Source organism: Scylla paramamosain, chromosome 19, assembly GCF_035594125.1.
Source record: "Scylla paramamosain isolate STU-SP2022 chromosome 19, ASM3559412v1, whole genome shotgun sequence".
In the NCBI taxonomy this organism is placed as follows: Eukaryota; Metazoa; Arthropoda; class Malacostraca; order Decapoda; family Portunidae; genus Scylla; species Scylla paramamosain.
The window spans coordinates 22,261,960-22,284,949 of NC_087169.1; the positions used below are offsets into that span (position 1 = coordinate 22,261,960).

Genomic DNA, 22,990 nt, shown 5'->3' on the forward strand with positions numbered 1-22,990 from the left:
AGAAACCGAAGAGCGATTGTTAGAAATAGATAAAAAGATGGAAATTTTGTTTATGAAATGTTTAGTGAAGAGAGAGAGAGAGAGAGAGAGAGAGAGAGAGAGAGAGAGAGAGAGAGAGAGAGAGAGAGAGAGAGAGAGAGAGAGAGGATATAATAGTAGCAGAAAGAAGAATAATCATTTACAGAAGCTTCCAGTAATTACATGAAAAGTGCAGCGTGGCAAGAAAGACGTGGGAACGGAAGAGATACTGTTAAAGATAGACAGACAGTCATTATAAACATGGTTAATGGAAGACTTGAATATAACAGTACAAGAATAATGAATAATCTTTTACGAGAGCTTTTAGTGATCATATACAAGACGAAACATGGCAATAAAGACGCAGACACTGAAGAGAAACAGTTAAAGATAAATAGGAGACCTTTATAAACCTTCCTGACAGAGAAAGAACACTAATAAAATTATATTATGGCAAGGAAGACGTGGAAAATTGAAGAGAAACTGCTAAAAGACGATAGAAAGTCTTTATAAGCATAGAGATAGATAGAGAGAGAGAATGTGTGTGTGTGTGCGTGTGTGTGTGTGTGTGTGTGTGTGCAGAATCATAAGATATTTGCAGTGATTATATTAGAGATGCAACATGGCCAGGAGGACGTGGAATCTGAAGAGCGCCTGCATATGTTAAAGGGAAGTTGACGAGACGAATGTATATAGTGTTGCTTCTATCGGACAATGGTGTATTTGTGAGTCTTCCGTGATGAGAGTGCAGCCTACGGGATGAACAAGGCCCCTGTGTGCTGTATTAAGCTGAAGGGAAGGGAGAGGGCGATGCTGAAGGGACGCAAATACTTCCCATCACTCTGCTGCGCCACGGAAGGGAATGAAAAGCTTTACCAAAACAAAGGATGAATGTAAAAGTAATGTTAAAATTCTCAGGCTTTCAGTTGTGTTTTGTTTGTGTTTGTTTTTTACTTGTGTGATGCTTTGTGAGGTTGACGACGCTGGTTTTGTTCGTCAGTGCACGCTTTGAACTGTCGACTGTTGATATGGCTGTGGTTATTTTGCTTTAACTTCAATGCTAAAAGTATAAGGATGATGAATGTGCTTGTTTTTGCTCCGGTGTGTGATTGTGATCTTTGAAGTGTCTGTCTTTTACGTTAATACATTCTCCGAACCTCTGACTGTTGATTACTATGACAACGCTTACTTCACTTAAACTTTATTGCAAAATTTACAAGGATTTGAAATTTTTTGGTATACTCACAGTACGTAATGTAATGTGTCGTCGAGAGGTTTTGCTTTCTGTACATCTTTGATTCTTTCGGCTGTCAATGACTGTGGCACTGGTTTCTTCATGTCAACTTTAATGCAGAAACTACTAGGACTTTTATATGTTTAGTTTTACTCAAATACGTAATGTATTGTGACCTTTATAACCCCTGTCTTATTCGTTCTAGCAATACACGTCTCTTAAAGTTTTTACTGCAAATTACAATATGAAACTCGATTATCTGAGTAACTGCAAATGTTTTTAGTCACAGCAGAAGTAGACAAGAATGAAAGCTTTGAACTGTCATTCCTTTCATGGCAGTGGCGTCTAGACAGTTTCAGTCAGCACAAGTAGACAGGAGTGAAAACCTTGAACTGTTGTCATTCCATCTTGACAATAGCATTTTGTTTCAATAAGCAAAAGTAGACAGGCAGTGGAAGCTTTGAACTGCTGTCATTTCCTTTCACCCCACGAACGTGTATTAAAATTCTAAACTTCCACCACAATATTATGAAGCCTAAGAAGACTCCACAGTAATTGGGAACGTTGCAAAAACAATATTATACTCTAAACTTAAACACATTTTCTTCAGTTCGAGGAGACGTCACAGCAAAACAGCATTATACTTACACACATTTTCTTCAGCTTAAGGAAAAGTCACACCAGTAGAGGAATTGCAAAACAACATCTTAAATTCCATGGGGGAGTGTATTGGCACTTTGACATTTCCTCGAATTCTCATCAGGGCAAGAAGCAGTACAGGTTCCTACTCTTTAATACCAACCCTCTCTCTCAGCCCTCCATCTCTCTCCTCAACTTGCCCGATGGTCCTCTTCAACTTCTCACGTTCATTTTATCATTCAGAACTATTATTTCTTTTTTTTATACCAATGGAGTCTCTAATTATGAGTCTAGAATCTAATATCAACCCTCTCTCTCTCTGCCCTTCATCTCTCTCCTCAACGTGGTCGCCTGCCTGATGGTTCTCTTCAACTTTGGACATTCATTTTTATCATTCAAGACTATTATTTCTTTTTCTAAACCAATGTAGTCTCTAATATCAACCTTCCCTCGCAAACCTCCATCTCTCCTTAATTTGGGCGCTTACCTAATGGTTCTTTTCAGCTCTGGACGTTCATTGTATCATTTGAGACCATCATTGTATTTATTTTTGAACCAGTGGAGTCTTTCTAGTATTGAGCCTTCCTTCCATCCATCCATCTCTCTCTTCTCTGTAAAGTTCATAGATGATGGTTCTTTTCAACTTTAAGATGTCCATTTTATCTTACATTTTATCTTTCCTGAACCAGTGGACACTTTAAACACGCACATTCATTTAATCTTCTGTAAGAGAGGTTTATAAATTCTAAAACTGAGAGAGAGTCGTTTTTCTTAAAGATATCGTAGGGAATATTTCACTTGTAAACTGCCACTGTCGTTTTGCATCCCATTTTGGTATGAAAGGCTGTCAAACTCATTTAAGGTTTTGTGTTCAGAGCATCTCATGTTGGCCGAATATATCGAAAAATGCCTTAAATGACCAAAATATCTGATGGTATCCCTGTCCATGTCTCTTGTTACTGTTATTCCTGGCTAAAATATGTCTTGTTGGCATTGTCTCTGTTTAAAATGTCATGTCGCTTCTATACCTGTCTGAAGTGTGTTCATTGTATTGTAGTCTAAAATTATTTCATATCAATTCTGTTTCGCCAAAGTATATAGACTGTCCCTTGCCGGAATATCTTGTGAAGGCTGTCCCGGTCTGAAATATCTTACCAATGATGTCTTTGTCCAGAATATCAAAATTCCTTGAGAGTAAACAGACCAGAGACAAAGAATACAAGTGACCATTTCCTAAGCTTAACTGAAAGGAGAACTTTACTTGTTGGAGGGTTTGGAAAAATACGAGGAGTCTAAAGCCGTGGAAGGGAATCTGAACGCACATTGCACGTCCCACAATTTTAAAGCTCGAAAAGTTGATAAAACTGAAGAATTGGACTAACCTAACCTAACCTAAAGCTAACCTAACCTAACCTAACCTAACCTAACGTAACCTAACCTAACCTAACCCTACAGCTAACCTAACCTAACCTAATCATTTTGAAATCTCCGACTAAACATGACGAACATTATACATATTTCTTCATTTCGTTCAGCTTTACACTGTTCCCAATAGATTAGTGTTCGCATTTTACACACTCTGAAACAACACAATACAGAAAACCTCATCCACTACATTGTCTTACTCTTTCGCCACTTCCTTCCATCTGAGCATCCTCCCATTCAGCCTTCCAGTCTCTAACGTATCTTTCCATCAACACACACCCAATCCAGAGCTGAGAATTTTTAGTCAATTTCACTTCTCCATTTTTTTTATATCTTCGTACACAAATCTTCAACCGAGGACGTCCTTTCACTCAGCAGTTTCCAGATAGCATCACCACTAACAATAGACTCGGCCCATCATGAACTGCCGGGCTGGGAAGTACACGGGAATAGTGAGAGTGAGAATAAGAGAGAGAAGAAAGATTGTGAAGTACCGTTAGTGTGCAGGGGTTTACTTGAGCATGGAGGCTGGGGCTGTACCGTCTCAGCATCTACAGGGAGCGAGAGGGAGTGCGTTCAGGGACCTTGTAGGATCGATAGCACGGAAAGCTTGAAATGAGGTTGTGATTGGAGCATCGGGAAGCGGACAGTGACCAGCAAGATGACCAGATGTGGCATACAGACGCTACTCTGCCGTCTGCTCACATGGGTCTCTCTCTCTCTCTCTCTCTCTCTCTCTCTCTCTCTCTGAAAGTGCTGTAGGAAAATGTTGCCACTTCAGATTGTCTTAATTTTCTTTTTTTCTTTGTTTTTTTTTTCTTATTTTGGGACCTCCAGGAAAAGATTACTTCGAATTTTTTTTTTTTTTGGGGGGGGGACTTGTAGGAAAAAGATCACTTCAGTCTGTCTTCATTTTCTTTTTCTTTCTTTTTTGGGACTTGTAGGAATAGACCAAATTCTTCATTCTATTTTTTTTTTCATTTTCTTTTTTATTTATTTATTTTTTTCTCTCTCTCTCCTCTCTCTCCCTCTTAATAGAAAAGTTCACGCCAGATTCTTTTGATTCTTTAATTCCTTTGACATTTTTTATCCTCTTCTTTGTTTTGGAGTGTTGCAGACTGTCTTAATCCCAGTGACATCCTTACTCTCTCCTGTGGGTGTTGTAGGAATAACACTCAACAAAAAAAAAAAAAAAACAAAGAAAAAAAAATGTCACTGCCTTAATTAAACTCAGTCTTTCTTTTATCTGGCAGTCTTAACCCCCATAGCTTTCACTCTCCCTCTCTTTCTCTTCACGGGTGTTGTAGGAATGGGACTCGGTGAAAAAAAGGACCAAGCCAGGCTGCCTTCACGTCCATGTCTTGTCTGTTTTTTGTCTTTCTTTGGACTGTGGTAAAGGAAGTGTTCTTTATGTGAGGGAACATGCTGCAAGACTCCCTTTCGCCTCCATAATTTTTGTCTTCTTGGTTGTTGGAAGTACTTTATATAGACAGCCATTTGAAGCTTTGGTCCTTTACACACTCCCTCTCATACTCGTTCCTATTATCATTTACTCAATATTTTTCTTAGTTATTTCCATATTTTTTTTATTTATTTATTTGTATCAGTGGTTCTCAGTCTTTTTCTAAGTTCATGCACCCAGTTTGACCATCACTCCTTTATACAGTCATTTACACAGTTCATTTATAGTTATTATAGTTCTTTACACAGTTGCTTTCATAGTCCTTTATACAGTCGTTTACACAATTCATTATATAGTCCTTTTATATATTTCCTTTCACAGTCCTTTATATGTCTCTCTACATTGTCCTTTGTAGCTTTCTTCATTCACCCGTTCAGCAGTGGATATGCCAAGAAGCCTCCTGTTAACACTTCAGTACCTTGCGTTAACAGTAAATGATTATATAACTTTGCCTTCCTTCACTCCCTTGTTCCTGCTTTCCTCTCTCTCTCTCTCTCTCTCTCTCTCTCCCGGTCCCTCATCTTTATGCGAATCATTTTATGCTTTGGTTGGTCAAAATATGATGTCATTTTAGCGGTACACATATTTTTTTGGCATCACGGAGTACTTATTTCTTTACCAATGGTCTGTTTTTATCGTCCTTGTTTTAGTGTTGCGTTAATCTTTGTGAGTTTGTGTTGTTGTTTTTCATCTGTGCATTTTTTTTATCAGATTTCTCTTTTGTAGGTGTTTTAATGGCGTGGTGATGTGTTGGTGTTTTTTTTTTACTTGTTTTTCTGTTTTTTTTTTTTTTGTTTATCTTTTGTTTATTGTTTAGGTGTTACTAATTATTCTTATTCTTTTTGAAGTTCTTGTTTTATTTTTTTTATTTGCGGTTTTTGGAATATTTTCTTTTAGTTTCTTATGTATTCGCCTCATGCAGATTTGGTAGGCAGTGCTCAGCTTTCAATATTCCGTTAACCTTCAGCGTTTTTACTCCTAATCTATTAATTTTACCCATTTTTTTATTGATAGTGTTCAGGTTTCAATATCACATTAATCTTCTGAGCTTTAACATTCAAATTACACAGACGAGGTAATACTAGTGCTCTTTTTATAGCAATGATACAGCTTCCATGTTAATCAACTTGCATATGAACAGGTGCACGGTCCCTGTTCACCTTTCTGAGCCTCGCTAACTCGTGTTCTCCCTCGTGACGTGAAATGAACGTGGTAAAAAGTCGTAGTTAGACAGATAGGCGTGTTTAATACAGGTACTGCCACATAAAGACTTAATGGGTTCGCGCACCTTCCCTTCTGTGATCTCATGTTTAAATATACACTGCATTCCCCGTCACCCTTAAGTTTAAACGATTAACAAGATGCTGGAAATAGGGAGGGAGGTTTAATACAGGGACTGCCACGTGTAGGTCTGATGGCTTCTTGCAGCTTCTCTTATTTCCTGATGTGTTCGTGTTTAAATGATTAATATACTGCCTAGTCTGTTACTCTGAAGTTAAAAAGTTGAACATGGTGTTGTAAGTAGGTAGGGATCCTTTATAGAGGGACTGCCACGTGTAGGTCTGATGGCTTCCTGCACGTCTCTTAGAATTGAAGTGTTCCCTACATTTTTTTTTTTTTTTATCTAAGAGGGGCTCAGGTGAAGTGCATAAAAAAAGGGCTGAAAGGAAGACCCAGTGAAGCCACCAGTCCTGAAAGAGTGGAGTGAAAAAGATAACTCAGAACTACGACGTATCTTGAAACCACTTGAAACTTCTCTAGTCAAACGGACACTCAGAAGCAGGCAGGGAATTCCAAAACCTACTAAAATTTCCAAATCTATTTACGAGTATCTGTGTCTTTTCTTCGTCCTACAGAACGCGACCAGGATTACGAAGCTCCAGGTGAGTGCAGCGTGTCTCCTTGCCTCGGCTGGTCTGTCACCGAGGCGCAGGCAGGTCAGGTTACCAGAGAGAGGGTAAAGTGATGTTGTCTGTACTTGTGTTTCTCTAGTGTTTCTCTGCTTCTCTTGAGGATATATACTGTCTCTCTCTCTCTCTCTCAATTGTGTGTTTCTTTGTTTACTTCTGTGGGATTGTGGGAATATACCGTACGGCTCTTTGTCTGGGGGTACTGTCTCTTGTGTCTGTCTCTATCTTCTTTGTGTTATATACCTACTCAGTCTGTCTTTCTGTCTCGTTATCTGTCTCATTTTCCCTTGGTCTACTTCATCTCTTGTTCTCTTGGGCTGTGGGAATATAAAACACTTCTTCTGTCTCTTATTTGTGTCTGTCTCTCTTCATCTAGAGAATATATATATATCTACTCTTCTTGTCTCTCTGTCTACACCTCAAGTTGGTTCTTCCCAGTCTTCCATTCACAGTCTTTGCCTCCAGCCTCCCCCAGACACTCCTCACCAAAAACCCATCTTCTGGCACTCCTTCAAACGAAAAAAACAGCTTGTAAGGGTGTTTGTGGAACCCGATTACAGGTGAAATGGTTTCGTTGGGAAGCTAGTAAACGAAAAACAGTGACTGGAACTCCCCTTTGGAACGAAACACAGTGACTGACATAGCCTTACCAATGTTATCTTGATTATGACAATGCATGGAGGGGCGGGAGAGACGGCGAGGTGAGGCGAGGCGAGGAGGAGGGCGACTGTTCACTGCATCCTCCTTTGTGTGTGTGTGTGTGTGTGTGTGTGTGTGTGTGTGTCATTTTATATTAGTGTGCCATTTTTTATTAGTCGAGCCAAGCAAGAAAAGAGAAAATGTCATGGAGTTAACATTTTCGTTGCTAACACGCGATGAAGTGCCATTACCTCTCTCTCTCTCTCTCTCTCTCTCTCTCTCTCTCTCTCTCTCTCTGGTACAAACTTGGCTTAGAAAGGAAAGGTATAAAGGATAGGAGATAGGAAGAAAGGGAGGGGTAGGATATGAGAAGGATAGGAGGTAGGAAAAGGGATAGAAAGGAAGGGAAGTGAAGGACAAGAACTGGGAAACACATAAAGACATAAAAGACTAGCAGAATCACTCAGGGTTACAATTAAAAGTGGGCTCTTCAAAGTGGTTTTATTCGGCAAAGCTATTAAACAAAATTTACTGAAGGAATCGGTAGGCTGATGGTATAAAATTCTAAGCTGCTGCATCTATACTTGTCCCAACTTTAAAAAATCCAAGGTAACAATGAATGCGTGGCGCCATCATCAATAATTGGGTTACGATGATAGATTTGCCTTAGTAATCTGGCAGTTTGGGGTCGGAAATAGTGGAGACAGCTTATGTCGCTCCCCCGGATCAAGAGGGATACACAGACAGACAGGCAGACAGGTAGGCAGTGTGTTTTATTATATAAGGTAAAGGAAAGATCAAAGAAAACGGGGAAAAGAGAAAAACAAGCTTAGATAAAGAAGAGCACGAAGAGAAATTGAAAAAGAAATGTAGAAAAATAAACTTAGGTAAAGGGAAACTAAAGAAAATGTTGGGGAAATGTAGGAAAAATGGAATCTTTGAAGAAAATCAAGAAAAATGAAAAAAAGTAGAAAAAGAAGACTATTTGAAAGAAAAACCTTACAAAAAAAAGAAGAAAAAAGTAGAAAAACAAACTTCAATAAAACAAAACAAAGGGAAACATAAAAAAAACATACAAATAAGGAAAACAACAAAGACAAAAACGAAAACATAAAAAAAACAAAAAAACAAGAAAAGTAATGAAGTTTAGCAAAAATAAACAAAAGAAAACAAAAGAAGCAACAAAACAAACAAACAAAAGACGCACAATACAAAATTAACAAAGTAACTTCTAATTTACTTTGACGTTTTGATGAAAATTTAGGAATTATTGAAGACGTTGATGAAAAAAAGAAAAAAAATCATTACTGACTTGTCGGAGAGAGAGAGAGAGAGAGAGAGAGAGAGAGAGAGAGAGAGAGAGAGAGAGAGAGAGAGAGAGAGAGAGAGAGAGAGAGAGAGAGAGACCTTTTCCTCATCTAACGGTTGTTTTAATAATTGAAATCCGAAATGAAACACTACAAGAAGAAAGTTAAAAGCAATAGTCTCTCTCTCTCTCTCTCTCTCTCTCTCTCTCTCTCTCTCTCTCTCTCTCTCTCTCTCTCTCTCTCTCTCTCTCTCTCTTTCAATGCCACAATGCGCCTGCTAATGTGTGTGTGTGTGAGAGAGAGAGAGAGAGAGAGAGAGAGAGAGAGAGAGAGAGAGAGAGAGAGAGAGAGAGAGAGAGAGAGAGAGAGAGAGAGAGAGAGATTGCATTCCTATTATTTATGATAAAGGATGAAAAGTTATGCACCGTATCGAAAGAGAATTTTAAAGTTTACTTACACTGGAGAGAGAGAGAGAGAGAGAGAGAGAGAGAGAGAGAGAGAGAGAGAGAGAGAGAGAGAGAGAGAGAATTAACTACGGAGTTTTCTTGCTTTGTCGAGACAGTAATTGAAATGCAGTCATACAAAAATAGAGAGAGGAAGACAAGTAATCATGACGAATTTGTCTTATTTTGTAGAGAATTTGTCTTATTTTGTAGAGAGAGAGAGAGAGAGAGAGAGAGAGAGAGAGAGAGAGAGAGAGAGAGAGAGAGAGAGAGAGAGAGAGAGGGGGGGGGGGTAGACACTGCTCAGATAAACAGATAGATAGAGAAATAAATAAATAGATAGACGGAGATAGACAGATATACGTATTAATGAGAAATAGATAGATAGGAAAGACGGCCAGGCAGATAGACACAGGTAGATAGACAGGTGTTTAAAGTTTAAACAGATACAAATAAACAGATAAACGAAAAAAAAAATAGAAAACGAAAATTACTGTAAAAAAGAACAATATATAAGAAAAAAATAAACTTAAATACACAATATAATAATAATAAAACAAGAATTCCCTTCCCTTTCCAGCCTACACTGACTTACTAAGCTTCTTTCCCTGGTTCGAGGCTTCAGTGACCGTTCCGAAGCCTCACGCGTTTACCCAGTCAGGTTCACTCCAGCACCGCGCGTCGACCAATCACCGTTGAGGAGATGCCCGCGCATGTGCAGTAGTGGTGGAGATTCAAAGTGCCAGTAACGGATTAGTGAGGCGTGTAGGAGTTTGTGGTTGGAAGTGAAGCCTGGGATCTGATTTCGAAGCTTCGCCGAGCCTTTTTTGTTTTATTTTTTGAAGTTGGGTTTAGTTAAGTTAGATTTTTTTTTTCTGGGAACGTCTTTTTTTTTTTTTTTTGTATCTGGTTTATTGTACAAGATTTTCCTTTTTTTTTTTATTATATTCATCTGGGTCTCCTTGTACATTATCTCTATTTTGTTATTGTCGCTCAGTTTGTAGGAATAGTTTCACATTTATCATATACTTTTTTTTTTTGCGTTATAATCCGGTATTGTGCAGAAATAACCCATTCGTTTTTTTTTTTCTTTTTTTTTTTCCTCTCAAATATTTCCTTCTTCTATTTACACATATCTTAATCTCTTCTTTTTCCTTCCACGTGAATCACTCAAACATCCACAGAGTTTATATCCTGCATCAAATACATTTACTTTTCAACTGGATTAAATCAACAGAAACAAGCAGAACCACTCAGTAACCACTTCAACATACGTATGAGTAGCGCGCGCAGACTAATGACTTCGAGGTGGCCGGTGACACAAGAACGAGTAGGCAGACAAAGACCGCGCCAGTAACCAGTCACAGGGCGGCGTCCATAAGGCGCCACGCACCATTTACACATTCATCAAGCCGCGCCGAGAGCTCAGGAACGCCGTTGGGAAATCACGAGAGAGTTGTGGAGGGAATTAAATCTTGCAGAGTTCACATTACCGCGGGGATTGTTCAACGGCCTGCTGGTAAAAAATGGAGGGAGTTTCTTTTTCTCTGACGAAGGTGAGAGACTGCTTGATTTGTTGCTGTGTGTTGGAGATGCAAGAGTCTAGTGCATTTGAGGTTAAAAAATCAGGTTTCTAGCATTTGAGGGTATGAAAGGAGAGTATTTTGGGCATTTGAAGTCAGAGATGTGTTTATTTATTTATTTATTTATTTATTCATTTTGCTAACGAAGGTAAAGTGCACTGCTTGTTGGGTGAGTGACGTACAAGACCATGCATTTGAGTTTTAAAGATGGGAATATGTATGTAGCCTTTAAAGTTAGGAAAGATAGCATTTCCAATTTCATTTCCTGCCGAAGGTGAGGAACGGTGCTTGATTCATCGCTGTATGAGTGAAACATTTGAAACATTTAACCACCCATTAACAAGAAGACAGACAAATAATTCAATAAGACGTAAGACTAATTTATTTGAGGTTAACTGGATATTTCTAGCATTTAAGAATAGGATATTACTGGTATTTCAGGTCAAGAATAAGTAGTTATTTTTAGTCTATCGTGGCTTGTTTTGTCGTCGGAAGAGTGATAAGATAATCTCTCTTTTGTTATTGAAGGATACAAAACTAGCGTATTGTGAGTTGCCAGATTATGGAAAACGGGTCTCTGGGGATTAGACTGTAGGAAAGGCGTGGGAAGGACAAGAGAAGCATATTTTTGGAGTTTAGACTGAAGGAAAGGCGAGGGAAGGAAGGGAAAAGCATATTTTTGGGGTTTAGACTGAAGGAAAGGCGAGGGAAGGAAGGGAAAAGCATATTTTTGGGGTTTAAACTGAAGAAAAAGAGAGAGAAGGAAGGGAAAAGCATGTTCTTGGGGTTTAGACTGAAGGAAAGGCCAGGCAGGGATAGGGGGAAGCAGATTCTTGGATTATAGACTGAAGGGAGAGACGACTCCTCAATATAAACAAATGACTAGACTTAAGAGTGAAGGAAAGGCGAGGCAGGTACGGTAAAGCAGGTTTTTTTTGTTTAGACTGAAGGAAAAGACGACTTAGGATTGAAGGAAAGGCAAGGCAGGTACAAGGAGAAACACATTTTTTGGACTTGAGATTGAAGGAAAGGCAAAATAGGAGTGCAAATAGATCCTTGAACCTAAGACGGAAGGAAAAGCGAAGGAAGGACTGTAGTATCAAATCCTTATACTTGAGACTGAAGGCTAAGGACAAAACAGCGAGGTAGTCAGTGCAGGCTTTGGTCGACACACTGCAGCAACATCTGTCATCCTCCCCCCATGCATAAATCCAACTCAACTTTACGTCCAAAACTTTTATTGCACTCCCACTGAATGCTAAGCCCACGGAGAGGTTTGAGGACTTGCTAGGCTGGACTTGAGTTAAAACACCTTTACTTGGGTGTATACAAGATCAGCTAGCGGCTTAATAACACACACACACATCTTAATGAAAAAGGGGGACATTGATTCAGAGGTTACCAGTGATAGGGAAGAAAGATTGAAGGAATACAAACTGCCCCAGAGCTTACTGCTGAAGGGGATGAAGGAGTGAAGGAATTTGTAAGGCGTTCCGGAATTTATCAGATGAATGAGTGAAAGAAAAGTCAAGTAAGGATATTAGTGAAGGTACTGGTTAACTCTTGCACTAGTAAGGTGAACAGGAAGAGAGGGAAAGGAATGAAGATACAGTTTAAGTCTTGCATTGATGAGCTGGACAAGAGAGAGAGAGAGAGAGAGAGGGGGGATTACAAAACTGTTTAACTCTAGCACTCATAACGGGACAGAGATAAAGATAAACAGGTGACGGTAGTGGGCAGGAAGAGAGAGAAGCGAGTGAAGATACTCATTAACTCTTGCACTGGTGAGATGGACAGGAAAAAAAAAATTAGGTGAAAGTACTGGTCAACTCATACACTAGTGAGGTGGACAGGGAGGGAGGAGGGAGAGCTGGACCACAGATACAGAAATGGGAGACAGGTGGTGACAACAGAGTAACACGTCAGAGAGAGAGAGAGAGAGAGAGAGAGAGAGAGAGCAGCTGTGACGATATGGGCTGTCATCATCACTTCTTCCTTCCATCCTTCCCCTCCTCCCCCTCTCCCTTCACACACCTGGTCTTTCTCTGTACTTTCTCACCCCTCCCTTCTTCTCTACAGGTATTTCCACTCCAGCCATCCAACCTACCACGTGTGTGTGTGTGTGTGTGTGTGTAGATAGCCACCTTACCAGATAACGTGGGCCTTTGTCTCTCTCACGGCCAACCCTCACAGTAATTCCCAGCACCGTAAAAACATTTAAAACCTTTTTATGTGCAACTTTATCGTCTCTATCTGTGCTAAGGCCGCAGAAGTGATTAGTTGCATTCTGTTGGGTAGTTTATTTTTCTCTTAATAAGCGGAATATTTGTTCAACTACCACTAGGATTGGGAGAACACCCTTGAAAAACCTCTGAAAAACAATTAATTACAACCAGAATCATAAAAAAAACACCCTTGAAAACCATAAACACTTTCACCACTTGTAGAACCACAAAAGCACCCTTGAAAGCCCCTTGAATAGCATCTATGTACATACTAGACTGTGTTTGCAATCAAGAACACACAATGATACCTCAGAATGCTCCTTCTGCTCGCCTACTGTAAGTCAGTCCCGGCTCGTGGAGGAGACGGGAGAAGCTGAGAGAAAAGGAGCTGAGGTTGGTAACGCTTCTTCCAACCAGGGTGTCAGGAAATTAACAGCAGATGTTGGCTGTAGGGGGAGTGCCGCTGGGAGGAAGAATGTTGGGTTCTGGGAGGGCCTGAGTGGGTCTGAGGGCAGTAAATGTAGGGTTAGGTTTAGGGATCACTCGCAGGTTGGGTTTAGGGATCAGTGAGTGAGGTAAGGATGCCTCGTTCTTGGAGTAAAGGAATGTCAGTTTAGAGGATGAACAGTGATAGGGGAGTGATAAGGAGTGGATGAATGAGGGATGGTGGCTTAGAGAGGGAATAGGAGTGAATGAGGAATGATCTACGAGGGAGTGATGGAATGCTGGCTTATGGAGTGATATTTGATACTTGGAGAGGGGATAGGAGGGAATGAGGAATGGTCTACGAGGGAGTGATGGAATGTTAGCCTAGGGAGTGAAAAATTATAGAAAGGGGAGTGAGAAGGAGTGAATGGACAGTGATTGTAGTTAAAGGCGTTACGTGAAGGAATGAAGGAATGAACTAGTGGAAGGGAGGAATTTTACACGTTACACAAACAATAAAACTTCTTTTCTAAGTTCACAACGTAACTTTTTTTTTTTACTTTGGGTTTGTTCTCTTAAGGGACTGGCACCTTTAATGGCCCTTCCTTTTTTTTTTCGCTTTTTTTCTCTTATTTTTTTGTTACCCTTGGCCAGAAGCTCTCTTACATATATAAAAGATAAAGAAAAAAAAAATCGCTGTGAAGGAAGATTTTTAATATTTCTTAGTAGTACATTTTCTAACGCCCAATTGAATGATGTCTTTGTACTTAAAACTTAGAAGAAGAAGAAAAATATATATAAAGATATCAATTAAAAATGTTGTATGTTCAATTACTCTTTACATTCCTGAATTGTCGTGAACAGCCAAAGAAAACACCGCATATAAAGGCTTTAGTATTTATCTGTTTATTATTTTAAGGAACAGTTTAGTACCCGAGGACAGCTGGATGTCTTGGGACCTTTTTGGCGGGAACCGAGGGAGGAAGTCACTGAAAGGCAAAAAAATAATAAATAAGAAAAAAAAAATGAATAAATAAATAATAAGAGCTTGAAACAAAGAAAATAAATAAATAAATTGACAAACTAAACAAACAATTACAATCTGATGTCCCTGGATGTTGTTTGGGGGCAGGAACAGAAGAATCGAGTCACTGGAAGGCGAAGCAAAAACACAACACTGAGAACAAGGCCGCGTCGTGACTGGATAGATAGATATTCCCTTATACTCCTGAACCCAACAGAGAGCGAGGCAGAAACTCCACAGCCTCAATAGCCAAAGTTAATATCGGATGTAAGTTCTGAGAGTTCCAGTAATCCCAGAGTAATCCCTTCTCTAGAACCTGAGAGAGAGGGACAGAGAGAGAGAGAGAGAGAGAAAGGAGGTACATACGCTTGCATATGAGAGAAGAGAAGGCGACGTGCATGAGAACCGGTGCTGTGTGAGGCTGTGAAACGTGGTCCTGTTAAAGATGATGTGAGCAGGCTGAGGCGGGCTGAAAGAAGGTTGGTGACGTGGCTGTGTGCTGCTGGACTGAGGGACTGAGGGGCTGAAGGACGGCAAGGGGGAAGCGTCGAGAGTAGGGTTTTGCATCGAGCGTAGAAGTTAAACAAGAGCTTGAAGGATTGTTAAACTTTTTTTTGGACTGGGAAAACGTGAATACATGAAATTTAAAGTTCTATTTTTTTAAAAGACTGAGTATAAAGAACATTGTGTTGTGTAAAGAACATGCAGGTTGTGTTTGATAGAGAGCATGCAGGTTATTAAATTGTTTTTTTTTCTTTTTGTGGAGAAGATTTAGAGGGAATGCATAAAGTGAAAGATATTTTGTTCAGTTAGGTGTATTAAATGACGGAGATTGTAAAGAACACGAATACTGCAACTGATAAAAGAACATGCATATTTTATAAAGCTTTGCCCAGGGAAGACTGAGAAAGACTGGATGAAATGGACGGTATTTTATGTCCATTACGTATATTAAGGAAAATTTGGTGACCACTTAAATTAAAGAAGATTATGAAAGTTTCTGAGCTGGAAAGTTTATGAGTCGATGAAATAAGGAACACACACACTTCCATTAGGCATATTGAAAGAGATTTGATGTGCAGTTAGATTGAGAAAGAACATACAGGGAATACTGAGAGAGACTGGATGAAACAGAAGGCATTTTGAATTACATTAGATGTATTAAAGTGAGTTTGATGAACACTTGGATTGAAAAAAGAACATGTAAGCTTTGAATATTTTTGGACTCATAAAGAGGAAGACTGAGTAAGACTGAGTGATAGTTTCCAAAGTTCCATTTAGTATATTAAGCATTTGATCCCATGAGCAGTAGAAATTTTTGAACTGTTGAACAAGAAAGACTGAGACTGAATGAAGTGCAATGTGTCTAAACCTCCATTAACCAAATTATAAGAAAACAATTGCATGACACTTAATTGAACGAAAATAATATGTAGGTAAATTTATTCCTTAACGTGGAGAGAAAGATCAAGATGGGACGAAGGGAATTTAAACATTGTGAACTTAAAAATGTGTTAGATTGAAAAAGAAAACGAACCAAAGAAAACGATGACAGCTTACGAAGATTTTTTTTTTTTTTTTTTCAATTTCTCTCGTTGGAAGAAAAGATTAAAGCAGATTGGATGAAGAAAGTTAAATATCCCGGAGCGGAAGGATGTACTCAGCTGCGCCATTACGTGAATTAAAGGAAAACACACGATGAGTTATGATGTTCTTGAAAATTCACTAGACTCAACTGAAGGCAGAATTAAATAGACGTCTTATTTTGTTCTGATCTCTTAAAGCTGCCTCATGACTCAGCACTCACACGCACGAGGGGGAATACCAGTGCAGCACTTCAGCTCTTTTACTGAAGCTTGCTGGGGAAACTTGCTGAGAAGAAAGGAAAGTTGAGGATTATTTTCAGATTAACTTAAGTGGATGGCGAGGGAAAGAATGCAGGCAGGTTAAACTACTACTACTACTATTACTACTATTACTACTACTACTACTACTACTACTACTACTACATTCCTTGCAGGTTTCAGAATCGATTACAGAGAATATTTTGCACTCCCTCCCTCTCGTGCGAACTCTCCTCCTTCGGGAAAAATGATTCAAGATATATTTTACATCTGCCTTTCCTCACCCTCCTCCTCCAGTGCCTTCCTCTTTCCTCCTCCTCCTCCTCCTCCTCCTCCTCCTCCTCCTCCTCCTCCTTCTCCTCCTCTTCCTCCCTCTCCTCCTCTCGTGTCTTCGTCTTCTCACAGCTTTCGTCGTATGCCTTCGTCCTTCTTCCTCCTCCTCCTCCTCCTCCTCCTCCTCCTCCTCCTCCTCCTCCTCCTGCAAGTGGCAGATATCCCTCAAGTTGGACGAGTGCAAAGTTGTGTATTTGGAAGCAAGGAAGAGGAGACACGTTCTATACATGTACAATGCGAGAAATACAGCGACTGAGTTGAGAGAGAGAGAGAGAGAGAGAGAGAGAGAGAGAGAGAGAGAGAGAGAGGGAGAGGGAGAGAGAGAGAGAATAAAGAAAAAAAGTATCTGCACCCTTTTTTTTTGTACAGATTTTTCATTTCTATTTTTCTTTCATTTATTTGGTTAATTTTCTTTTTTATTGAGTCAGTTAGATTTCATTTATTTATTATTATTATTTTTTTTTAACGTAAGAGAAAGTTCCGATCAAGGGGAAAGAAAAGACCGAAAAAAAAAGAAAGGGATCGAAAGAAAACACCTCTTAAGATTTCAATCCCTGAAAAGGAAAAAGGAAAAGAATTATCCCTCCTCCTCCCACACCCTCCCAAAAAAAAAAAATAAATAAATAAATAAAAAAAACACACATTATGACAGAACACTCAGGAAACGTTATACAGGAATCCGGATATTACCGTACACCGCGCTGGGAGTAATTGGTGCACACGGATTCAAATCATTGGAATAACAGCCTTGACTTTGGCGAGGGTGGGTGAAGGAGAGGCGCGTGTCGTGTTGTGTGACTGCCTCCGCCTGCTTCCAAGGACACGTAAAGCTTGTACACTCTTTTGAAGCTCCTCTAGTTTATGAAGACGAGTGGCAGTTGTACTAGACACATTTTTTAAGCGAATAGGTTGAGTTGCTGTTTCTCTAGTCTGCAAGGTCGAGTGAATGTTGTAGTCACTCTGAAAGGAATACACTGACTCACTGCTTCTGTAGTCTGCAAGGTCGAGTGAATGTTGTAGTCACTGTGAAGGGAATCGTGTGAGTTGATCGCGAGTAGTGGCGGCGTGAGAAGTAGGTTAAGATTTCCTTGTCTTGTGTTGTGAGAAGGTTGTGTTGAATTGAAGTGTGGGTTTTGTCTTTTCTTGTTTCCTGCGTTACTCTAGATGCATTTTGAATTTCAGCGTGTCACAAGTAAGTTTGGATTGTCTTCTCTTGCGTCAGTGTGTAAAGGTTGGTGTTGAACTGAAGTGTTGGAATTTTTCTTGTTTTCTGTTTTAAGTTTCTCTCTTTCCTATATTGTAAGTTGTCGTAGTTCACTTCAGTTCCTCCCTTTTCCTTCTGTTGTACATTGTTATATTTCACCTGAGCTGCTCCTCTTCTCTCTCCTCTGTGACACTCCCGCCTCCCCTCAGCCGCCCCTCTCCCTCCAGCCAGCCAGTCCTCGCTGACGAGGCGGGTAAACATCTTGGGACGGATCTGATTAGACTCTTGTTGATCGATGGGGGGAGGGGCAGGGGCGGCAGGGGGACAGAGGGGCCCGGGGGGTGTTGGTGGGATGACCTTTGAGTGCCGCAGTGCCACGTGGACGCTCCCTTCAGTGTCACCCTTCTCATCCCCCACCCCCCCAACCATTCCTGCCTCCCTCCCGACATTTGTATTGTACCTCACAGTGTGTGTGTGTGTTGTTGCAGGTCCCGCAGCTGCGTAGGGGGCTGCGCCGTACCGCACTGCGCCGCGCCTTGGGGCTGATGCGCCGCCCTGACAGCGAGGAGGATGCCCTGTGGTTCTCGCGGCCGTCATGTCTCACCGCACTTCCAGCAAGCTCTCACAGGGCAGCGGCGACTCCTGAGCAGCAGCAACAGCAGCAGCAACCGCCGCAGCCACGGAGAGACTGAGGCAGCGTGCGTGTGCGCGACGCCAGGAAGGAAGCCAAGGCGCCCCAGCAGGAGTGCCTGGCGCCGCGCGGCGCCAAAGTGAGTGTGTGGCGTCCAAAGGCACTGCGTGCCCTGCGCGGCGCCGCCGCACGCCCAGGACACACGGGCGTGGCGGTGCCTGGCGTGCGCCGCACCGCGCTGGTCTGGCGGCGAATAATGAAGCCAGACATGGGGGAGATACAGAGAATGTCGCCGTCCTGCGTGAAGGGGGAGGACACCGCCCCGGGGGGCCATCCTGAGGCAGAGAACGTGCCGCCGCCGGGGACTCCTGCCCTCAGTAATGGCGAGGAGGCCGCCGCCGTGGCCGCCAGACTGGGCATGTCGCCGCTCAAGCTGTCGGTGGCCAACGAGGGGCGCAGGGCCTCGCCGCTGTACAAGGGCGCCGCGCCGCCCAGCCCCGCCGCTCGCGCCCTCCCGCCCAGCCCTTCTGCTCGCGCCCTACCGTTAAATCCTGCCGCCTGCGCCCTGCGGAAGCCCGTGCTCATCCTGCGCCGCCTGGACCCCAAGAAGATGCGGCGGAAAAGCGACATCGAGGAGATGGGGCTGAACAACGCCTGCGCCAGGAGGATCAGGCGGGAGCTGGCGCGCGGCAAGAGGAACTGCCGGCGGCGGTACCTCCGTAAGATGGGCAGGGTGTCTCTAAAGAAGGCGCCGCGCATGACAACTGCCCAGGCGCCGCGAAGAACACGGCCCAGGAGGCGACGCGTAGCAGCGGAGGACGCCGCGGGGAGGCCACCGCTGGAGGGACCTGCTGCTGCTGCTGCCGCCGGTGAGTTACTGATGCTGTTGTTGTTCGCTGTTGTTGTGACACGCCTGGGGCCTCTCGCAGCATTGTCTTGTCGGCAGCTTGCACTGTTCCACTATCTTTACCATTTCTCTCTCTCTCTCTCTCTCTCTCTCTCTCTCTCTCTCTCTCTCTCTCTCTCTCTCTCTCTCTCTCTGTGATGTACGCAGCCTGTGTCCTACATTTGTATCCCCATTACAACAACAACAAACTCCATCATCTTACAAAAAAAAAAAAAAAAAAATCATTGAGAAGAACAGCTCTGGACTTTCACCCTTCAGCTGTGAAATGGAGTTAAGCCTGCAATCCACGTGAGGGTCAAACACTAGGGTGATTCAGTAGTGTTATATCAAGGGTGTTTTATCAAGGGTGTTTCAGCTCCCCGCCGCTCACTCTTGGGGCTCAGAGGTCGATGTTTACCTGGATGCCTACCTGTCCTATATAAATCCTTAAATTGGAGGCCGCGGACGGATGCCGGAGTCTAATTTGAGTCTTAATAACCTTATCTGCCTCCCTTTTTACCTGCGTCTTTACCATCATCTGTTTTTGTGTATCCTCCCTTTCGTTCTCTGTGTTCTTCCTTCTCTCCTTCGTTTATCATTCTATATTCTTCGTAGGTGAAAGAATGGAGTATGAATGCCAGAAGGAAGGATTAAGTATGTGAGTCAGGAAAGAGGGGAGTGAATGAGTGAATGAGGAAAGAAGAGAGTAAAGAAGAAGAAGGAAGGAAATGAGAGTGAGAAAGAATTGAACGAGTGAGAAAAAAAAGTAAGCAGGAGAAGGAGAGAGAGAAGTGTGTAAATGAAAAAAAGGAAGGAAATTAATATATGCATGAATGAGAGAAGGAAGGAAAGGAATGAGAGACTAGAAGGAAGACTGAGAGTGAGTGAGTCTTTATGGGCGTTGGTCGTGTTCAGCCTCACTCTCTCACTCCCTCTCACTCCCTCTCACCCCACCAGATAAGGCAAGGGACTGATGCATTAGTGGAGTAGTGGGAGAGAGAGAGAAAGAGAGAGAGAGAGAGAGAGAGAGAGAGGGTGAGGGGAAAGTGGAGTGAGGAGGGGTCACTAGCTTAAAATATAAACTTGTACTGGAACTGCACTAAGACTGGAAATAAGCAGTGTTTTCTGGTAATAACTAAAACTAGAACAATTGCACAAAAAAAAAAAATCCAGGGAAATTTCAAGTAGTTATTGAGGCTGAATAGAAGAGATGAGTTGAGTTACGGGTAAATAATGAGTTTGAAGTGAAATTGTACTTGAAAGCCAATGAAATTTCTTGCCGCTATGAAAAAATAAATAGAAAAATAGACTTTGAGTTGAGTTACGGGGAATTAACGAGTCTGAAGTGAAATGAAATCCAATACATTTTTTTTTTTTTTTTTTTTTTTTTTTTGCGCAGTCGAAAATAAATAAATAGTTTTGAGCATCGTTAAGATTGAATGGAGTATTGAATTTTCATTTAACGACTCCCCTGGTAATTGGAACGCGCCTATATTCTCGTTTTCAGTGTCTCAATACAGTACAGGGTAAACTTAAACGCATCTGTTATCGGCGCAGCGCAAATGTCGAATGAAAAGAATTAGAACCGACATGAGACCTAGCTAAGTGTACGGACAAGATTCTCTCTCTCTCTCTCTCTCTCTCTCTCTCTCTCTGACACAGCCAAGTCAGTCTCACTCACAGCCTGGTCACCATTATTATTGCTTGTATATCGTTTCCCTCGCCGTCAGCATAGTATTCTCTGCAGTAGTGGGAGTAATGGTGGTGGTGGTGGTTGCAATGGTGGTGGTGGTGGTTGCAATGGTGGTGGCGTTTACCTTGTCAGCATGGTAGTGTTCGTTGCAGTGAACCGGCACCTCAGTGGGCTTTTTTTTTTTATTATTACTATTATTCTTTTTTCTTGTTGGATTTTTGTTGCCCTTGGCCGGTGTCCCTCTTTCATTAAAAAAAAAAAAGTACTGGTGGTGTTAGTGGTAATATAATTCGTGGCTCATAAAACAAGGAAGCTTGCTCCTCTTGCTGGATGAGAGGATAGATATACTTCATCCAGTGGAGGTAGTAGTAGCAGTAGTAGCAGCAGTATATTGGTAGCAGCAGTAGTGGTAGCAGTATTAGTAATGTCAGCAGTATTAGAGAGGCTGCACATTGCACAATCTCGTCTGGCCGGGCTGGTGGTGCTGTCCGCTGCTGCTGGCCGGTGCTGTCCGCTGCTGCTGGATGGTGCTGTGTCAGGTGCTGGTGGTGGCTGCTTGAATCGATACGGTGACAGTCACAAGTGCGGTGACAAGCACTTACACGTGTAGGTGCAGTAGGTAGGAGGCCAGCGAGCGGCGCCCACACTCTCTCTTTCTTGCCTCGTGCTTGTGTTTCGTTCATATTCTAAAACACTTCTGCGTTGCATCTCCACTACTTTCCAAAGGCTCTAGTTGAAGTTGCACGAGTTTTTAATGGCTTTTTTATGGATCTAGCGGCACATTAACAAGATTTCCACATTATGAACATGAGAAGCGCTCTTGAGAAACTGGTTGATTTTCTCCGTGGTCTTTTGAAACAGTCGTGGTGAAGAGAGCACAGCGTTTCTAAAATACAGGGTGTTGTCATGGGAAGCCTTCGTTTTCTAAGTGAAAATGGTAATACTGTAACAGATGGTAATACTGTAACAGACTATCTTGTTATGGCAGAGATAGCTTTGTATTCACTAGAGTATAGAGAAGATTTTATGGTAGTTATGCTGCATAGGGTAGTGTGTTGTTAAAGTTTATATTTATTTATTGATTGATTAGATGGGAAAATTGCTTACTGTTTTCATTAAGGTTTAGAGAACTGCGTGGTTTTGATGTGGATTTGTTGGGTAGAGAAGGTTTTGCAAGGTAAGGTAGTGTTTGTTAAAATTCATCCATTTATTACCCTGGAAATCTGACATAAGTTGGTTGGAATGGACAGATGGTGAAATTAAAATGCCTCCTTTGTTCTCTAATTGGCAGAGTTACTATAGAGTGCAACTAAAGATGAAATAATTGCTTGTTTTCATTTTATCGATCATTTTTTTTTTCGAGAATGAACTGAAATGGCTAGGCGGCTGACAGTTTTATAAAAGTGAAGATATTTGAGAGATTTGAATGACGTGTATTGTCAGGTTAGCTTGGAACAAATGGAGCAGAAAACGAACAAGAATGAACGTTAATGAATTTCACTTACTTAAGTTTGAGAAGCATTTTTAGGGTGGACAGGGAAGTGAGGATAATATATAGTTAAGAGAGATGAGTTATCTTGGGCTAACGTGGAATAGACGTGAAGGTGAAGGTGATAACAAAGGGATTACCGAAGGACTGGCAAGGATAATGAACAGTAACGGACACTATGATGCTGCCTAGTCTCTCCACACACTAACTACTTCGAGGAAATGGAAAATTGAAACCCCTGAGGCCGGCAGTGGAATTAGAGAGACTTATGAGGGACTTAGGATGTTTAATTGGATCGTACAAAATGAGTAACACGAAAAGAAACTGGTTCTCTAATTGCACCATTTCTGCGCCGGCCCTTTCTGTACCTGTTGATGTCGTGTTGTGAAAGCGAGCCTCCGTTTTCTGTTGCATTAAAGATGGTATGCTGATACTGGAGGAGAGAGAGAGAGAAGGAGGGAGGGAGAGAGAGAGAGAGAGAGAGAGTCGCTAGCGTGATCCTGTTTAATTGTGAACCCATAAACAATCGGCTTACAGAATTGATCCTGTGTTCAGCCTTTCCATTCTGCTTCCCT

General features: G+C 41.6%; 1 protein-coding gene across 2 annotated transcripts in view; it reads left to right on the top strand.

Moving 5' to 3' along the window:
- The window catches only part of LOC135109922 (nascent polypeptide-associated complex subunit alpha, muscle-specific form-like), a 69,980-nt gene that overhangs the window by 11,899 nt on the left and 35,091 nt on the right, over window positions 1–22,990 (top strand). For both annotated transcript variants that reach the window (XM_064021818.1, XM_064021819.1), the window contains exons 2-3: window positions 6,635–6,661; window positions 18,205–19,216. In XM_064021818.1, coding sequence (XP_063877888.1) covers window positions 18,604–19,216 — 613 coding nt within the window. In that variant the 5' untranslated portion in view covers window positions 6,635–6,661; window positions 18,205–18,603. The remainder of the gene's footprint in view (window positions 1–6,634; window positions 6,662–18,204; window positions 19,217–22,990) is intronic.